Source organism: Octopus sinensis, linkage group LG9 (genome assembly GCF_006345805.1).
Source record: "Octopus sinensis linkage group LG9, ASM634580v1, whole genome shotgun sequence".
In the NCBI taxonomy this organism is placed as follows: Eukaryota; Metazoa; Mollusca; class Cephalopoda; order Octopoda; family Octopodidae; genus Octopus; species Octopus sinensis.
The window spans coordinates 16609007-16631058 of NC_043005.1; the positions used below are offsets into that span (position 1 = coordinate 16609007).

The window sequence follows — 22052 nt, forward strand, 5'->3', positions numbered from 1 at the left end:
ATGTATGTACATCCTGAGCATTAAACTAATACATTTGCTTGTTGTGCATACACCTGTCTTCATCTTTTGTTTTCCTATAATTTCAACTATATACATATTTATATATAGGTGTGGCTGTGTGGTAAGAAGCTTGCTTCCCAACTACATGATTCCGGGTTCAGTCCCACTGTGTGGCACCTTGGGCAAGTGTCTTGTACAATAGCCTCGGGCTGACCAAAGGCTTGTGAGGGGATCTGGTAGACAGAAACTGAAAGAAGCTCATCTTAAAGGGTAAAATTAATTAAGAATTAATCAATAATTTCACCAAGTAGAATTTGGCATGAAAAAAGGACCATTTCATGGTAAACTTAAGTAATACTTAATAATTAGGGTTCAGCAAAGATTTGCTTTACCACATACCGAAGTTTAGAAATAGCTAAGGTTTTTGGGCTGCTTTTCTAAACTTCGGTATGTGGTAAAGCAAATCTTTGCTGAACCCTAATTATTAAGTATATATATATATATATATATGATAAGCTTCATTATATATATATATATATATATATATATATAACCCAAGCAGTAGGTTAGACTGTCCACACACTGGGTATTCCATCATTAGAGACAAGGTATGAATATTTTAAACACGGAAATTCACATTTTACAAGGAACAAGATATATTCATGGTTTATAAGGACAGGTAATATATATACATACATACATACAAGCATGGGTGTGTAGTGGCTAAGTTCATTTCCTAACCACATAGTTTTGAGTTCATTCTTGCTGCATGGCACCTTAGGCAAGTGTCTTCTGCTATAACCCTGGGCCAACCTTGTGAGTGCTTTTAGTGACAGAAACTGAAAGAATCCTATCACTCATTCATTCATCATCAACATCTAACATCCGTCCAATAGCCTGGTGTAGAAGACTACACCAGGCTATTGTGTTCTGGCATGATTTTTACAGCTGGATGACCTTCCTAACACCAACCACCCCTGAATGGTAGACAGATATATATGAATTTATGTATGAGAGCATGTGCACACATGTGTGTTTCTGTTTTTGCATCTTGACATCATCTGATAGTTGTAACAAGCATCATCATCATGTAAGTAGCATTGTCCACTTCCAATCTTCTGAGGCAAAAATGTCTGGTCAGGGAGAAATATTACTGTGATTGGAAGCAAGTGAAGATTGGTAACAGGAAGGGCTTCTCACCATAAAAAATATGCCTCTGACCCATGCATGGAAAAGTAGACATTAAAACCATGATAACGGTATATATATATATAAATATTTGAGTAGTTGAATGAATTATCTTATTAAGGATAATTCGAATTAATCGATACCTGGGTAGCATTTTTATGTTGACATAAGTTCCTTGCTTTTCCTGATGAGAAAGCGGCATAATGTACTCCTTATTCCTTCGCAATTAGGAATATGCAGCCTTCGAAACATATGTCAAAAATAAAGGAATTTTGTTAATTCGTCGTTCGGCTCCATTCTTTCATATATTTACATTTTTAAAATATATATATATATAATATATATATATATACATGTATGTATGTATGTGTGTGTGTGTGTGTGTGTGTGTGTGTGTGTGTGTGTGTGTGTGTGTATGTATGTATGTATGTATGTATGTATGTATGTATTTATATACATACTCACACATATTCTTTGAGATTTATTTAAGTTCTTCATGCAATTCAAACCAGTCACAAACAAACTGATAAGAACTTTTGAATTAAGACAATTCCCAAGGTTTATGAATATGTGACAGAGTTAATTTGTGCATATATATATGTAGGTGATAATTATGTTTTGTGTGAGAATGTCTCTTTAATATTTAATACTTAGGAAGGTGTGGTGGAGTGCATGATTAATTTTTCTACTTTTCCAAGGTTCTTTCAGTTTCTGTCAAGCAAATACAATCACAAAGCTCTTTCCTGCAACTTTTTTTTTCTTTTCACATTGTGGATGATGAGTGAAAGTGAAAAGTAAGAGCATTTGAGTGTAACCCTTTCGTGACCAACCCAGCTGAAACCAGCTCTGGCTCTGAGTACAAATGTCTCATTTTCATAAGTTTTGAATTAAAAATCTCCCACCAAACCTTAGTCACAATTTATGTTCCTAACACTAGCTGAATGATAACTAATTTATTTTACTAAATTCTTTGTTATATTTAAAGTAACTGAAAGAAACACAGAGCATCTCAAAATAAATACAGTAACAAAAGGGTTAAAAGTACAAAGCCTGCTAGTTCCAAGAAGCAAAAGCCATTGTGGTTTCATTGGAAGAAACAGAGGGGTGAACATCAAATAAAAGAAAACATGCACACTTTTTGATGTACATTACACCAGTGTTCTACAACCATTTCTTACCTACGGACCCTCTTTGATTCCAATTTTGCTTGGATTGGTCCTCAAATCCATTCAATGTTTAATAAAGCCGATTATACTTTTTTAATAAGTGAATATTATTAGGAATGGTGTTCTTTCATTCTCTTATTTGGAGCACTGCCTTTAGTCAAACGAATTGACCCCAGGACTTATTCTTTGTAAGGCTGGTACTTATTCTATCAGTCTTCTTTTGCCGAACTGCTAAGTCACGGGGACACAAGCACACCAATATCGGTTGTCAAGTGATGGTGGTGGGGGGGATAAACATGGCACAAAAACATACAAACATATATACATATATATATAGTAAATCCAAAAGAGAACAAACACAAAAAAACAACAACAACAACAACGTGAGGACGTGGTACATGTAAAGTATTAGCAGAAGCTCAGGGAAGGAAAGAAAGATGATTTAACGTTTTGAGCAATGCTCTTCTTCGGAAACAAAGGAAAGTCCAATAGCAAGGAAGAAAATCACCAACAACAGGTTTCTTTCAGTTTCCATCAACCAAATCCACTCACAGGGCTATATGTGCTCCTATATATTCGTTCCACGTAAAAAGAACTCAGCCCAATTCTGTGGGACGGTTGGTGTTAAGAAGGGCATCTAACCATAAAAAAACCCATGCCAAATCAAACACTGAAGCCTTGTGCAGTCTTCTGCCTAGCCAGCTCCTATCAAACCATCCAACCCATGCCAGCATAAAAGCGGACGTTAAATAATGATGATGACGATTTATATACATAATATAAACATAAATATCAATGAAATTCCTACTCCTTCCAAATCTTTCTTTATAATAAACACACGTGTCCTAACATTTGATGTTTTCCCTCCAAACTACTTCCTTCATTCCAAAGCTCTCTCACACATTTTCTCAAGAGAATAAAACGCGACTGGTCTTTTGTGAGCCATCTTCTCAGACAAATATGTCTGTCCGTATATTTATATGCGTGCGTATATATGTGTGTGCGGACAGGTCTTTGAAACAGATACATAACCAAAGCTGTCATTGGTGGTGGTGTGTCATCATTACCGATGACGATACAAAACGAATCTGACTTAATGAGTGAACGTAGTAAATGGAAAGAACAACGATTTAGCGAAATCACGTGGAAGAAAGGCGGGGAAGATGTGAGCTAAACAATTGAGAAAGTTCTGTCGTCAACCTTGAGGTCAACTGAATGTTTTCTTTTCTTTTTTAATCACAAATGTAAAAAAAAAAAAATTAAACTAACAATATAATTCAGCTGTTTTCGTTGTCTTTCTGTTTTTACCTCGTGTCTTCTTTATAATCACCTTTCACCTGTCTTATTCTTCCTACTACCTTCTGCTCCACTGACTGACTAATTTAAGTTGTCAATGATTTTTTATTGTATTGAACTAAACTACCTACCTATCTTATCTACTTTATGATCGTGCAAACAAAGGGTCTCTGAACTGAAAGATGTTTAGAGTGAACTAAAAGAGAAAGTGAAGGAAAGGGGAATTCTGTTTCGTCAAACTTCAGAAACTTTCATTAACTTATTGACACACTTCCACTAGTTTCCTCAAATATCCAGTCTTTTTATGTTTGAAACAAAAACCCCTTTATTTATTACTCTCTTTTACTTGTTTCAGTCATTTGACTGCGGCCATGCTGGAGCACCGCCTTTAATCGAGCAACTCGACCCCGGGACTTATTCTTTTTGTAAGCCCAGTACTTATTCTATCGGTCTCTTTTGCCGAACCGCTAAGTAACGGGGACATAAACACACCAGCATCGGTTGTCAAGCAATGCTAGGGGGACAAACACAGAAAAACACACACGCATATATATATATACATATATACGACGGGCTTCTTTCAGTTTCCGTCTACCAAATCCACTCACAAGGCATTGGTCGGCCCGAGGCTATAGTAGAAGACACTTGCCCAAGGTGCCACGCAGTGGGACTGAACCCGGAACCATGTGGTTGGTAAACAAGCTACTTACCACACAGCCACTCCTGTGCCTGTATATTTTATTACCATAGTCCCTCCAAAACCCGGTAAATATCGTATTACTCAAATCCTTTCAACTGAAAAGTGTTTTAACAATGAAGTCCCTAAAAATATTAGTGTATTATTTTATTACTAAAAATCTCTTCAAATGCTTGTATATATTTTATTACAAAAGTTCTTTCATATACTTTTATCACTAGAGGCCCTTCGAATAGTCCTTCAAATATTAGTATACATTTTATTGCTGAAAATCCCTTCAAACACTAGTATCGTGTTTTATTACAAAAAGATCCAAAGTTTTTCCAAATATTAGTATGCTATTTTATTACTAAACAAATATTAGAATAGTATTTTATTATTAAACAATTATACATGGGATAAGGTACTAAAAAAAAAAACTCGGGAGCAACGGTTATATGTATATACTAAGATGCTTTTAAACTGTATTATTTTGTTGTAACTGACTGATTTCACAATGGAGTGTTTATTTTATTAATCTGTGAAGTGTGTGTCCCAATGTAGCCAAGTACTGAGCCTTAAACAAACCACTTCAAACCCCGTCATATAATACTTTATCTTGTCACCGATACACAATTAAAAGGTGGATAGAATAAAGAAGATATTTGTAATGGATGTTCGTTGGTTGACCCCACTGCTACTACTAGTTATCACACCTTTAAATCAGGTAGATCACAACACCTACGCTGAGATTCAACAGAACTAGGAACACAGGTGTGTCAGCCGTAGCCATCTGACGTCTGCCCTTTCGTTGCTGTTATTGTTTAGCCCCAGGTCACCAACGAACAGATCTCAAGTGATAAGTTATTCCCTCCATAACTACCACGTCCAAAAGCATTCTAGTTATAACCACCCGTTTTTTTTAAGGGTTGTGTGTGGGTTAAAAATTTAAAAAAACGAAATAGATAATGAGAAATATTTGGCTTCTATTTCTAGCACTTCGAGGGGTTACATAAAGCCTTCCATAGCAACTGTTTTTGTTCTATTCACATACCTGCGCTCATTGTTACTAAGTTCGGATCTTTTTAAATGCTTTCAAACCACCAGAATTTTCTCAAATAACTTAGTCTTCGCGCTTTTAACTAGTGTAATAAATTTTGTGTTACTTGAGGAGTTCCCGCTTTTAGCGGCCCAAGTAATCAATCGCCTTGTTTGTCTGATGCGAAATAACCGGTTTTGTTTGCACATATATGGGGGTATATATAGGCTCGCACATATATGGGGGTTATATATATATATATATATATATATAGAGAGAGAGAGAGAGAGAGAGAGAGGCGCAGGAGTGGCTGCGTGGTAAATGGCAACCACATAGTTCCGGGTTCAGTCCCACTGCGTGGCACCTTGGGCAAGTGTCTTCTACTATAGCTTCTGGCCGACCAAAGCCTTGTGAGTGGACTTGGTAGACGGAAACTGAAAGAAATCCGTCGTATATATGTATATATATATATATGTATGTGTTTGTGTGTCTGTGTTTGTCCCCCCTCAACATCGCTTGATAACCGATGCTGGTGTGTTTACGTCCCCGTAACATAGCGGTTCAGCTAAAAGAGACTGATAAAATAAGTACTAGACTTAAAAGAATAAGTCCCGTGGTCGATTTGCTCGACTAAAGACGGTGCTCCAGCATGGCCGCAGTCAAATGACTGAAACATAATATAATTATACACACCCATACAAAGAGAGAGAGTGGGAGAGACCATTTGAATACATTAAACAAACGCGAGTATGCGTGGGTACATGTAGGGAAATCCTCAAATATCTCTATTTTTTCAGATCAGTCATGCGAAAAATTTGTCAGAAATGTGAAACTCACTAACTGTGAATAAACATGTCTTGCCACTTCACCATGGTAGCTCACAAATACCAACCACCCACAAGGACCGGTAAATTTGGACAAGTGTGTGCGAGTGTATTGGTCCAAATTTACCCAAAGGACCCGAGTCAACAAGGGACAGTACATTTGATCATAAGACTAGTTAGAAATTTTCCTTGGATTACATATTACCATTTCGAAAAAGGAGTGGATACATTCGATAAAATAGTCTTAGATGGATCTTTTCCTTTTGAACGGCAGTTTTCAACACAATTTCTAGTTAACTAAACACTTTTAAAATTCGTATACTGGTACAATGAGTTTATAAAACATCATTTTTTCTTGGCTTTATTGAGAAAATTCTATAGTTTGTAAGATATTTCCACTTTAAAATCGAGCATTTCGGCAATTTTAACCAATCAAATACGTCCATTTGGGGTGAAAACATACCGTGCTGTATGAATATGCCCCTCGTTTAAGAAACAGATTGGGTTTATTTACATTTGCGAAGAAAAAAAGATATCCTTCCCCCACCCCTAACCCTACAATGCCCGAGAAAATGATGGGATGGTCACATAGACGGAATGCTTTTCATCACAAGCCTTCTCAGTCATGATTCACCTACAAGTAAACCACCCATACGTCGGGGAAGGAAAAAGTTTTGAACGTGACTGTGTTGCAAGAAGCTTGCTTACCAACCACATGGTTCTGGGTTCAGTCCCACTGCGTGGTACCTTGGGCAAGTGTCTTCTGCTATAGCCCCGGGCCGACCAAAGCCTTGTGAGTGGATTTGGTAGACAGAAACTGAAAGAAGTCTGTCGTATGTATGTGTGTGTGTGGTGTGTCTCGGTGACTATGTTTGTCTCACACCATCGCTTGACAACCGGTATTGGTGCGTTTACGTCCCCGTAACTTAGCGGAGCGGCAAAAGAGAACAGAATAAGTAACAAGCTTTAAAAGAAAAATAAATAAAAGCTGGGAGTTGATACATTCGACTAAAAATTCTTCAAGTTGATGCCCCAGCATGGTCGCAATCAAATTACTGAAACAAGTAAGAGGTAAAAAAGGTAAAAAGGTTGTTTACTACTAGTACAGCAATAGCGGTTCTTTCTCGCTAATCCGTTGCTATTGTTTTCCTTCCCTAAGTTTCAAGCTTTGTGCTTATAATAGAATTGCTTTGATAACTTGGTGGCTTTCTTTCAATCTATGACTCAGTAAAACGTTGGATTAACACATTACCAAAGAGGATGTTACTCATTCTGCAATTCTGCAATTTAACATCCGAATGTTTCGTGTCCCGGATTTTAAACATAAGCTACTTTAGCAACAGCTTAGGATCTCATAATCTGCAAAGATCTCAGCATAATTAAAAAAAAGCGTACTGTATTTGATGGTATGTGATCGGTGTGTTAGCTGCATCCCAATTTCAGCAGCGCAAAATCAGAAAGGAAAATCGCTTTTAGGACATTGAAGTGTATAGGAGAGCGAAATTTGTATTCAGGACTCGGGGTGCTTTTTGCGAAACAAGTTTTAGGAAAAAGAAAAGTACATCTTATAATTGCTATCAAATGCGGTATATGTTTTCAATTTTCGTTATGTGCCATTTTTTTTAAGGAAACGGTTTCCAAGCTTAGTGCATTATCTATACTAAATCAAGCTGATTCTTTCTTACTCTGTTTATTGGAAATGGTTTCAACATATTTTTGTTCAAAACACTGAGTGGAGGACGGGTGGATGAGAGAAAGTTCGAAGCGTGCTACCGAATTTCTTCCTAATAAATTAAAGAAAAGAACAGATGTTAAATGGGTTTAAATACATAGGCTACATACTGGAGCTTCAATGCAACTCTTGTTTCTCCTAAGTTTCGTTTCTAGATGGCTGGTATTGTGAATTCTAAATACCTTATTTACCTTTTCTACACAGACAGCCAGGCAACTAAAACTAGAGTTGTCCTCTATGCCTTCATGGTTATGTCGGTACAACCACCAACTATTAATTAGTGCTTTCTACACATGTAATCGTTAAACTTGGCCATTGACGTCTCCGACTTGACTTTAGGAACTTCAAGATAAGCCGGTTCTTCAAATGTATTGTGAGAAACAACAGCATCACACAGCGGAGAATCGGCAGTAATCGACGCCTCAGGCGATTCAAGAACTTTACCCGGCGTCTCAGGTAACTCAGAAATTTCAGGTATTCCAAGAATAACAGGAACCTCGGCTACTGTAATGACTGACTGGGTTGTGAGCTTCAGAAGTTGAACTATAATGTCGTTCTAACACATTTCCACCCACACTCACTTCAAAATTCACAGCTCCCAACTGTCGGTTAACAGTGCCTTCCAACCCAGCTTTCACCAGCTTTAAAATTTCCTTCCTGCCTCCGTCTTCCCTCCTTTGGATCTTTCCTTTTCCTATGTTTTTGATGAAGAGCTCCGCTCGAAACGTTAAACCTTCCTTCTTTCCTGAGCGTCCAATAATACTATACCACGTCCTCGCGTTGTTGTGTTTTCATGTTTGGATTAACTTTATATATACATGTATATATATATATATATATATACACACACACACTATCATACTTTTTAAAGGTACGCAGCGGATGTAAATATCTTCGTCTTCTGTTCCACATTATATTGAACCCTTAGAATGCGACGACGAATTTCTGGTATCAGTACATGAAAGACAGTCCGTAAGAGTCGTTTAGATTCAGAGAAGTCGCAGCTGTTGAAGGCGAAGTAATTCTGAAAGAGAACAGGATCCTGTTGACCTTAATTTCGAGTGTCCTTTCCCGTCCATTCTCGTTTTCATTATCTTTGAATGTTTGAAGGATGCACTCAGCTCGGCAGTTAGAGTAGGGGTTATACGTTGCGGTGAATAAATACCTTATTCCATAATTTTTTACTAACGAAACACGAACCAGTCACTAATACCACAGGCAGACCTTGAATGAACTCAGAACATAAAGGACCATAACTAAATACTTCAAGGCATGTTTTCGACGCTCGAACGATTCTGCCATTGGTCTTATATCAAAACAGTTCTTCCTTTGTCAGCGTGTTGGACAAATTCAAAACTATCCTAATTTCATTTGCCTGCCTTCTTTTCATTTTCTCCACCTCTAGTAGAAACACTGGCCTGGCTGCTATTTCTAACATGTCGAGCGACCACAAAGTTTTGCCCTTTGGTTTTGAGTCTAGTGTTGTTGGTATGATAAACAAGGCGGCGAGCTGGCAGAAACGTTAGCACGCCGAGCGAAATGCTTAGCGGTATTTCGTCCGTCTTTACGTTGTGAGTTCAAATTCCGCCGAGGTCGACTTTGCCTTTCATCCTTTCGGGGTCGATAAATTAAGTACCAGTTACGCACTGGGGTCGATGTAATCGACTTAATACCTATGGCTGTCCTTGTTTGTCCCCTCTGTGTTTAGCCCCTTGTGGGTAATAAAGAAATAGGTATGATAAAGATACGTTAAACAATGATTGTCACAAATTTCCTCACCTTGTTTCCTATTTTCGTAATTTGAAGGCGCTATATAGATAATACAACTGAACCTCGTAAGAATTTTACCCAGAAAGATAAAATGCAAAAATACACACAATATAATGTCTGCGCTTACGTATGTAGTGTCATTTCCAGTCCAACAATGCGCTTCTTCTCCAGTCTTGGCTGAATATAGTCAAAAGCTTTGTTAATAAATAGCACAAACTGCTGATAAGTCAAAATTTTCTACTACTGCTAAAACATTGTTCAAACAGCTACAACAATTCTTCGATAACAGACACATGAATACTAAAAGCTAAAATTTATAAACACTTTTTACATATTTTCTTTATTTCCTTCTAGGATCGCTGGGTTTTAGTCTTCTAAAGCCAATGTTTATCATAGAGTTAGGAAAAAAAGTAAACAAATTGTTATGCTTAACAAAATTAATGTGGGTTAAACTTTTAAACTCATATCTAGCACCAAAATGCAGGAAGAACTGTGGATGCAGACTATCTTTGATTTTACCGTTAATAAAATGAAGGAAGGAGTCGGTGACATAACGTGAGGTATGCGGTGAGCACAGAATGACCATTTTATACGTGTGTATGCCATAGTCGAAAGTATGTTATATTTGAGTAAGGTGGTGACCAACTTGGCTATTGTACAAGGTGACCAAAAACCACGTTATACAACTAGGAGGGACACAAATAAATTTCACTAGTATTTTGACGGATGATTTGAAGTCAGAATTAGTGAGGTACTGAAGTCGATTAGCACAAGTAGCTGACTGGACACTTACACCATACCAATGTGGTGAACTGGAATGATAACTGTGATGAGACGAAAAGATATTAATCAGCGTTAATGAAAATTACTTTCAAAAGAAGCAAAGGAAAGAATTCCTAAAATTTCACTTCACCAAAATTAAATGGAGCCTGATCTTTGGTAATCTATGGTGACAAAAATCATTTTACCCTCAAACTGACATAATGCTGCAAATTTGTACGAATGTGGGTCTTTATCGACTTTGAATGTTTGCAGAGTCGATCTCAATGCAGTTGGAACTCAGAATGGGAAGGGACTTTTAACTAAATACCAAAAGGTATTTTCTCCAAAGCTCCATCGATTCTGTTATCCACCGTCCCTAACTTTGCCAAAATAATGTTTAATATAAAGGGTGGGTAGAAAGGAACTAGGCATTACAATTTTTAGTATTACTGAAGTCATAACGAAAACATTTTTTAAACAGACAACACTAATGGAGATTTCCTATTTTCTCATTGTCTTATTTCTTATTTTCCAGATGGCCGGTCGTTTGACTGTTCAGGAGCTAAGATAGCAGCACGCTATGAAGTGTGGAATTCCATTGTTTTGGTTCAGAGATGATGGCACGCAAGGAAAGGTAAGCATGCAACACTACGTCCAGAGACAATAAAAAGTTGTCATGCAAAGCTGATGACCACAAGCTTTGTGAACGATGCAAGAAGTGGCCGTCCAACCACATCCCGATCAGCGGAGAGCGTGACAACAGTGCAGGAAATGTTTAATCGCAGCCCGCAAAAATCAACATGTCAAGTAGCTCGTGAAAGTGGACTAACAAGACACAATATGTACGGTGTTGCATAAAGAACTGAATTTTCGTCCGTAGAAACCCATTCATTGCTAAAACCTGAACACTGTGAAAGCAGAAGTCCAGATCTCACTCTATGTGGTTTTTACCCGTGGGGTTACATAAAGAAGAGGTGTACAAGACAAAACCTCACACACTGGAGGACTTGGAGACATGGATTCAAGCAGTTCTCAAGATATCCCAGACGACGTCCTCTAGAAGGTTGTTCATTCCATCCTTGGCCGTTTGAGGAAACTGGTTTATGCCACCGGTGCTTACGTTGAAATATAAAGATTTACTTTTATTTTCCCATGCATCATTTGTTTCAATAAGTTTGTAAAAGGAATATAGATTTTATTACCAATTTTTAATGCCTACTTACTCTTCACCCACCCTGTATATAATGATTTCCATTAATAACGTTAGAAATTTCACCAAAATAACAATACTGCTTTCATTTGTCCATCTACAAAATACTTTATAATACTAATGTTAATTGTTAGCTCTAGGTTAGTCTAGAACAAGTCTAGATTAGTCATGAACAAGTCTAGAATAAACGGGCCACTTTAATCAAAGAAAGTTGAGGGCCGCTTGTATTCTGACATAAATGAAAACATTTTGCTTTCTCATGCTATTATAAACAATAATGCATGAATGATCATCGATTAAAGCATGAAATATTATCGTTACAAAAACAGCAATATCTTTCGTTTTCACTTTTCCTTACAATCTTTAATTTTTGATAAAATTTTTTAAAAGGTTTGTTTAAATAAACATATTTCCAGAAAGTATCAAGCAAGCCGCAAAATAAAAGTCTGCAGAGCGTTGTAGCCTACGGATCTTAGGGTGGCCAACCCTGGTCTAGAATAAGCAGCCGTGAACATATATATATATATAATTATAATTTAGGGTATCTAAGAGATATCTCCACGCTGGAAATAGCAGCCAAAACTTGACTCTAAAACCACATTAAATGTTCATACAGCACCAGGAGAGAAGACAAAAAGGACAAAATAAACCAGCAAAAAATTACTGGATCCAATAACTTCCAGCGTGGAGGTATCTCTTAGATACCCTAAATTATAATTTTAATAATAATTATTACCTTTGAAGGTTTTTATTCCCATGCTGGCCGCTTGATAAGATCGATATTTAATTTAACGATCTTATCCTTACATATATAAATATATATATATATAAATCAGTGTATCTAAGACTACTTTATCTAATGTGTCCTTCCTGCTTTGAAGGAGATTTGACTGATATTCATTGAATATCGAACGACTACATCGAGGCTGTTTACAAGTCACATGTGTTTACAACACACAGCTTACCTGTGATTACATCTGGTGATTACATGGACAAATATGAACGGTAATCACTCAGAGACAACAAAGGTATTTCGACGTGGTCGTTCGACTTAAAACAGCATCTAGATCTCCTTCAAATCACATAAGTATGATCTTTGGAGAAAAAAAAATGAAAAGACACATTAGATAATGAAGTCCTAGATCTTCCTAACAGACATTACTGTCACGGTTGGAATGCCTTTGATCATAGCTCTATTCAATCGAGTTTTGACCTGGAACTAAACAACAAGGAATATATGGACGAGTCAACTTAAGACCTTGTCTGTAGTCGTTCAGACTTGTAGAAACAGTAGCTAAATCTCAGCTTATTATTATTATCATGTTTTTAATAAACACCCTACAAAGTAAAGACACATTTAACAACATAGCCCTCTAGATACATTTTAAGCAACATGGTGGTCATGGCGGGAACGCCTTTAGATCGTCGGTATATTCTGCCAGATCTAAGTAACAAGGACGTATGAGATAAAAAGTCACAGCCGAGAAGAGGGCTTGTGAGAGCGTGGGTGAAGGGTGTACATCGCAGACGGTCAGGCAATTTCTCCTGAAACCACAGAAAATGTTTCTATAAAATGAAGACCAAGATTCACAGAAAGGAAGAGAACCGGAAGACTCTCCGTACCGTACTCTTCATAAAATTCCTCTGATAGGCCAAGTTAAGGAACGGGGAAAGTACGGTCTCTCGAGGAAAAAATATTTGGTTTTGCATTAAAGCATTCATTTTGTTGATGACACATTGTCTAATAATGCAATAGTATTCCCTGATCTGTTCTGGTTAAGCATCCAAATGCACGCCCGTGCATATATATATATATATATATATAGATCGTTAGCCACTACACACATTTTTTTCTCTCCTTGTTTTTTCTGTGTCCCTTTCTGTAGAAGAGCGTAGGCTCGAAACGTAAAAGACTTTTTCTATTCCTGAGCGTTATACTAATACATCTGTTTGTTTTGTACACCACCTGTCTTCGTCTTTTGTTTTTTTCGTAAACTCTCCCTATATATATATATATATATATACACACACACACACACACACATACATACAGATAGATAGATGAGGAATTATGATAAACAGTTTCTGACACATATATTAAATCAAAGACTGGCATTTCTGGTATTATCTGCTACTCTTTCATAATACCGTTTTCATACAACAGGAGAAATACAATTCAAGAATATAAATATTAATATGAATTAAATGAATTCAAAATATTAATATATCTCTTTCAATGTAAACCATGCGCGTTTCTTCGGATAAAGTCTCAAAAATAATTTCAAAGGCTTTGTCATATCTTTATTCATATTAATTAATATTTATATTCGTATTAATATTTAATATTCATGAAATGCATTTCTCAGATTGTCAAGAAATGACCGCAATAAAAGAATTTAAGACATCATAAATTCCAGTCTTTGATTTAAAAGAAGTGACCGATCTACTTAACCTAGAATTTCAGTTTGTATGGATAATCTTCTTCAAGATAAATCATCTACGCATATACACTTTGATAGCCAGCATTCACAGAAATGCTTACTGAAGATCCAGCTGGGATCTTCATGCCATTTATCTGTCATATATATATATATATATATATATATATATATATATATATATATATATATTATATATATATATATAATAGAAATATTAAAATTACTAAGTCTCTCTAGAGGAGATTACGGCAGCGTTACTGGAAATTAATAGTTATTGCCATACTTATATGTGTGTCAAATAGCTAGCTTGAGGCGGTGGCCTCTCGGAGCTAATCAGCGACAGCTTTAGTCTTATATTTATAAGACTGCCATATAAGTATGGCGATAACTATTAATTATATATATATATATATATATATATCGTTTTGGGATTGGATTTGCAAGATTCTTTATGTGAGTTCGTGTGTTGAAGCATATTCTGTTGTGTCTGGGGAGAGTAATTCTCTTTTGGTGCCTTATAACTTAACACACTCACCGGTAAAATTTCAGCTTTGACTCTCAAATCTATTGAAACGGTCCGAAAAGGTTGCAAGACACAACGAAAATTTTAGAAAAATTTTTTTAAATAAGTGGAAATTTTAACGGTGAGTGTGTTAAATTATAAGTCACCAAAAGAGAATGAGTCTCCCCAGACACAACAGTATATATATATATATATATAGGTTATAAAATGAGATAGGGGTTGAAAATTCAACCCACCATGGAATATATATATATATATAACAAAGGGTAAAATTAATTAATTAACCAGTAATCAAATCTTTGCTAAACTTCGGTATTTGGTAAAGCAAATCTTTGCTGAACCCTATTATAAAGTATATATATATATATCGTCGGTAAGTCATAAACCCGACGGGCTTCTTTCAGTTTCCTTCTACCAAATCCACTCACACACTGTATCGATCAGACTATCGCATGTTGCTGTACACCGCTGGTTACAATGCGCTTCCTCACATTGTAGCTCTTGAGACCAACATTTCAATTATGCGCCAGTCTGCTGCAGGGTTAGCCATTTTACAGCCGAGTAGACTAGAGTAACGTCAAATGAAGCGTTTTGCTCAACAGCACGACGCACCGCCTGTCTGGGAACCGAAAATACAATCTTGAGATCGTGAGAGCAACACCCAAAACCTCTCGGCCATGCTTTCACAAACACACACACATCATACACATTCACATACTACACATGCATAATCAAATCTAAAGAGTCAGTTTAAGGATCTTTTCCGTTTGAACGGCAGTTTTTAACATAATTTCAAGGTAACTAAAAAATTTTAAACTTCGTATACTGGTAGAATGTGTTTATAAAACATCTTTTTCTCTTTGGCTTTATTGAGAAAATTCTATAGTTTGTAAGATATTTGTTGTTTTTTCTTCAATTTCAACCAATCAATGACGTCCATTGAGGTAAAAAAAACATTCTGTGCCGTATGAGTATGTCCCTCGTTTAAGAAACAGATTGGGTTTATTTACATTTGTGAAGAAAAAAAGATACCCCTAACCCTAAAACAGATTGAAATGCAATAGATCGATACTAGGTCATACCTATGGGTGACAATTTCATATGACACCGCTAGAAAAACTGCCGTTCAAACCGAAAAGATCCCAGTTTAATTATTTCATAGCTAATTATTAATTAGGTTCACGATAAATTTAAGACCCAACTGTAGTTTAATGCCCCACATAATTTCGTTTTCTTACAACCTTCTTTATTATGTATATCTTTTAATGAAATTTTTACAGAGTTACGTTTTCGAAGGTGAAATTATGACTGCTTTGATGAAATTTAAAACAAAAGCAAAAATTATTGTTTTTTTTTATGGAGAAAGAAAATAAGTCCATACCCGCTCACGATCATTGCAACATAAAAAAATATCCATGACGTTATCCTAATTGATATCGTTCATTATCAACATAAAATTGGAAGGCATGATAAAAAGAAAAAAATCAGAGCTTACGTGTAGCGACTACTACATTACAAATAAATGGAAAATATTTTATAATGCAAGCATTAATGAATACAGATAGAAAGCGTGAGGGATGATATCCTCAATTTACCACATTTCTCTTATCTAATATCATTACATTATGCTACGATCGTGAGCAAGCTATTAAATAGTTTTTGTCCTTTTTCTGAATAAAAACAAATTAATTTTTTTTTAATCCATCAACATAATAGTAATGTAAACCTTCGAAAGCGTTCCTCTTCAAAATTTCGTTAAAAAAGTTATTAAAAAAGTTGTTAGGAATCGAAGACGTGATGGGGCGCTAAACTGTAGTTATGCCAAATATAATCCGTTTATTATTTTATTTTCTTTAATGCAAATTAAAAATGAAAAAAAATTTCTCCACTTCTGGTGTTGTCGATTGTATCGACCTCTTCCCACTCACCAACCCTAAGTACTTAACCAGCTATTTATTTTATCGATCTTAGTTTGATAATAAAGTAAAACAAATTTTTTTTTCACACGCGCATACAAAACCGGAGAAATCTATAAGGGAGAGAGATGTCTCTACTGAATTTGAATCTAGGCTAGATTTTAGGCTTCGTTTATTCTATAACGCAATTGGAGAACAATAACATCATTGGTTACAAGTTTCCACCGGACCAATTTCTGGTTTACGGCATTTCTGATGGTGTTAGTAGCGACCGAACAAATATAACAAAGGACGTCGTTCAAAGAATGTCGGATTTTCAGTTTTCTCAGTGTTTACATTTACCCACACATGCATAAGTGTATGTGTGTAAGAATAGAAAAACACTCGACGACACGCCAAAATTTTCATAGGTTCCGATCTATAATTGTTTCCGTGACACATGTGAAAACAGTCAGCTATATAAAAATTGCATAAATAATTGTAGCTATTAAATAAATCAAATGTGATGTGGAAAGTTATTTCATCAGGAACGTTTTTGATATGCAATTGTTATACAGACGATAATGTTTATTATAGAGATGACAATGTTATAGAAACAGATGTAGAGCAGCCCCAATGAAATTTTTATAATATCATTGAGATTGTGTTTTCTTTTCTTCCAAATATTCTGCTCTGAGCACCCATTTTAACCAATTTTAAAACTTATGCAATATCATGTCTGCATATGACTACTGCACAACAAAAGCAATAATAATAATAATAATATATTGGAGTTTAACGACGTTAAAAGATTGAGCTTTTGAATTCCATGGATATTTTTCCCCGATGAATAAGTATATAATTATATATATAAAGTCAATCCAAACATAAAAACACCAAGAGAAAATACAACAACGCGAGGACGTGGAACAAATATAGTATTATTGGACGCTCAGGAAAGAAGGGAAGAAGAAGGGTTTTACGTTTCGAGCGGAGCTCTTCGTCAGAAACATAGGAAAAGGAAAGATCCAGAGAAGAGAAGACGGAGGGAAAAAAATTGCCAACGGTACACACGCGGTCACATATATAGTTCACTGTTCCGTAATAGGTGTAGGATCAACAAAAGAGTACTCTATCAAGTGAGAGATAAATATCATTTAATATAAACAATTTCTTCTCGTTTTTTTCTCATGTTTTCTCATAGCCCAGCGTCATGGTTTTCAAACACATCTCACTGGGCTTGAAAGTATTTCGGGGCAAATGGCATGTTATATACATCTGTAAATTTCAACTATATCGATTTTTTAACGGTGGAACTCGAAGTAGATGAAGCTATAAATTATAGCATGTAAATATTGCGTTTAAAACACCATCGGTGGAAAAACTCTGAGTTCCACTGTTAAAAACGATTTATTTCATAACTCTCGAAGTCTCTAAATTCTTATGACATAAACTATACATGCAACTCCTCTTAGCCATAGGAATGCAAATGAGCGCAATGCAAATATAAGGAAAAGGCAGTACCGGACCTCTTATTCGACTTCCAGAAATCCGGGAATACGGTACAATATCATGCAATATATTGTACCCTTAAGGCGGCGAGCTGGCAGAAACGTTAGCGCAGCAGGCGAAATGTTTAGCGTTATTTCGTTTGTCTTTACGTTCTGAGTTCAAATTCCGCCGAGGTCGACTTTGTCTTTCATCCTTTTGGTGTCGATAAATTAAGTACAAGTTGCATACTGGGGCCGATCTAATCGACTGACTCCCCAAATTACTACATTTTAAAATTATAAATTTGAAATACATACATACATACAAACACTCAGCACTAGATATGTGGTTTGCGATAGCAGAAACAGTTCGTTTTTGCATTATTTTACGTACGCTTTTGAATAAACATACAATTTAGCTTCGCTGAGAAAATAACACATATCTGTCCGTGGTCAAAAATAAGGAGGGATTAATCTGACTAGTTTCTAGTTTTGTTAGACCTTCATCAGAGAAAAAAAATACGCATTTGCTGTCCAAAGAGAGAGTATAACCTTATAGCTGCTTACAGTGCTCACAAACTACGATTCAGTCAATCTAATTTTGAACAGCAGTGGATATGTGACAATAAGGATTAACTAGTTAATTAACCTGCAATGTAACTAGTGTGTTTATCTTCTACAACGAGATTAAATACGTATATTAGAAACTTATACTTTATATTTTAAATACTTAAAAAAAAAAAACGTGAAACATTGTACAACGAATGCAATTCACTGACTACCCACGTTGTCGAAGTATATAATCCATTTATAAAAATTAAACACAATAGTTTAAGTACACGATATATAAATATAAATTTCTTCTAATATAGCTGGGAAGTAAAAGAAATACGTATCAATATGCTGGAGTGTGTGTGTGTGTGTATGTGTAAATCTCTACATACATACATACATACATAGTACGTACATACATACAAACGTAAGTACATACATACATACACACACACACACACATGTACACAGCCGAGGAACAAAATCCGTGGTTTACAAAATCATTTGTTTACTTTGCACTCCGGTGTGCACGTGTATATGTGTAAAAGTTGAGTTATACTCCGGCAATTCTGAACAACTCTGCCAAGAGCGAAACTCGGAGTTGCCAGTCAAATTTTGATTATAAACATATCTATCCACTCTAATCAATGCATTGAGTTCAGATAACGTTTACTCCGTGTAAAAATACATTTTAATACATTTTCTAACTCAAAGGTCGGCGAGCTGGCAGAATAGCGCGTCGGAAAAAATATTTAGCAGCATTTCTTCCGAGTTTTATATATTCCGCTTATAAGTACCAGTTGAGCACGAGGGTTGGTGCAGTCGACGACTATCGATTACGCTGAAAGGATGAAAGGCAAAGTACCGTATCTTTTGTGCCTATGGTAGAAAGAAAAGCATACATAGGCGTAGGAGTGGCTGTGTGGTAAGTAGCTTGTTTACCAACCACATGGTTCCGGGTTCAGTGGTACCTTGAGCAAGTGTCTTCTACTATAGCCTCGGGCCGACCAAAGCCTTGTGAGTGGATTTGGTAGACAGAAACTGAAAGAAGCCCGTCGTATATATGTATATATGCGTTTGTATGTCTGTGTTTGTCCCCCTAGCATTGCTTGACAACCGATGCTGGTGTGTTTATGTCCCCGTTACTTAGCGGTTCGGCAAAAGAGACCGATAGAATAAGTACTGGGCTTACAAAAGAATAAGTCCCGGGGTCGAGTTGCTCGACTAAAAGGCGCTGCTCCAGCATGGCCGCAGTCAAATGACTGAAACAAGTAAAAGAGTATACTTTGAAATTAATGCATGGTGTTTGTGTGTATATATATATATATATAAACATGTGTGTACACGTGTATGTTAGTAAATATATATATATATATATATCGAGTTGCTACATGATTACAGTCTAACAAATTCGGTCAACACAAACCTACGACAGGACTGTACCCGGAATCACGTGTTTACGAAGTTGCCCCCATCCCTCGACCAAACAACAACCATGACGGCGTACTTTTGTCGATCCCAGAGAGATGAATGACAGTCAACAATCACAAAAACTTGAGCTGAGTATAAAAAGGAGTGGATGTAAATGCAGACATTTAATCTACCCTGCCAACTTTCGTATGCTGTTGTCATTTAACCCCAGGTCAGAACGGTCAAGCACACATACAGCCTAAACGCGTCCCTGTCGAGACGATCTCGTCTTGTAGTAAATGTAATTTATCCCTCAAATACATTGTGCAATATGTCTTTCCTGGGTTCCCCACTTTCTTTTTAACCCCTTGCCTCTCTTATGTATCACATGCAATATACGGGACATATTTCCCCAGCACCCATGCATCATAGATGATACAATTTCCCTATTTTTTCAACCACTTTGGGATTTATAGCATAACGCTCTCCTTTTGTAAGAACGTACGAAATAAGGGTTAACTAAAAGCCTGAAAGCAAGCATGGATGTTTTGGACGAACTTATGAAAATGCTTTAGATCGATGGTTTTCAACTGGAGTCAACAGTGGGGTCCATATACGATTTCGTTGTTAAAATTTATCTGCAATAAATCGATCATATACTTTTTTTTTTACGCAATTCCTAATAATATTTAATTATAAAAATATAAGATTTTTTTTAACATTGAATGGTTATGAGTGTCCATCCAAGTAAAAGAGAAATCAACGGGCTCCATAGGTAAACAACAACAAAAAAATAACTGAAAAACTCTGCTTTAGACAAAGGGTTAAGGGCGATGTGTGTGTGTGTGTGTGTGATCTGAGAGAGAGATTTGGTCGTAATTTCTGGCTGGTCGATCAACTACAAAGAGGATCGTTCATTTAATCGATATACTCTTTGATAACGAAGCTAGTCAGGGTGACTCACGTTCAGGTTTATTGAATGGGCCAAAAAACAAACAAAGGTACAAGAGAGAAAATTAAATGCAAAGATTCAACTGGGAATCGAACCTGCAGAACAGACTTAATTTATCAAAAAGTCAGTCATCAGAATACAAAAAGTTGCTCAAAGTTACACACGTCGCCGCAAAAGTGTAATGACACAGAAAGTAAAATAAAACTTGCGTAAAGAAGTTAAGAGTAAACAAATACACACACAGTTAATAAAGTACACTAGGACACACAGAATTTTAAAAATATATACACACACATAGTAAATACAATACACAGATAGGATCTACATACAGTTAATTAAAGTATACGCAGATTTACACACAGTTAGTGTATACACAGGTACACCGATAAGGAGTAAATATACACATACAACAGAGTAATCACATAGATACAATAAATAGAGCGATGGTACACACGCACACACAAAGAGTTAAAAGAGCAAACACATGAACTCACATACATATACAGGTAACAGAGCAATTATATAAAAACACATATATGCAGAGAAGAGAACAGTCATATAAATATATATATATACACGCGGGTGAGAGAAAAAGTTAAGTTAAAACGAAAACAGAGAGAGAGTGAGGTGGGCCTTACCGTGATCAAAACCGATAAACCAAGAGGATGAATTTTTAGTTTGTTTTCTACTGCGTATCATCTTTTAAGTCGTTTCATGTTGTAATTTTTTGTTTGGGGGGGAAAATAAGAGAAGGAAATTTTGGGTTTTGTTTAAAGCTCCGAAATTCACAGGTAAGTAAAATCCCATCTAGTGTTGGACCGCCGAAAAGAAAAAAACGAACGAACGAACTAGAAAGAGTGAGAGACAGAGAGAGAAAGAGCGCGAGCGAACGAACGAACAGCCAACAGGTAGGTGGATTACCTGTTTTGTATTTGTGTGTGTGTGGGTTGTTGTATATAAAACAGCGGTGTTTGTGAAAACAAGTCACATTGCTGGCTGTGATGGTGCTCGAGGTTTAATGATAATAGTGGAGAAAAACCGTGTGAGTGTTGACACACATAGACACACAATGTTTATGTGCGCGTGTGTATAAATATAATATCTATAAGTATATATTTATATTTAT

General features: G+C 36.2%; 1 protein-coding gene across 5 annotated transcripts in view; it reads right to left on the reverse strand.

Moving 5' to 3' along the window:
* Positions 1 to 21888, reverse strand: part of LOC115215681 (titin) — a 247123-nt gene extending 225235 nt beyond the window's left edge. For 4 of the 5 annotated variants that reach the window (XM_029784952.2, XM_036505800.1, XM_029784953.2 and 1 more), the window contains exon 1: positions 21565 to 21888. In XM_029784952.2, coding sequence (XP_029640812.1) covers positions 21565 to 21625 — 61 coding nt within the window. In that variant the 5' untranslated portion in view covers positions 21626 to 21888. The remainder of the gene's footprint in view (positions 1 to 21564) is intronic. The other variant, XM_029784950.2, reaches the window with a different exon arrangement.
* Between the last annotated feature and the right edge of the window lie 164 nt (positions 21889 to 22052).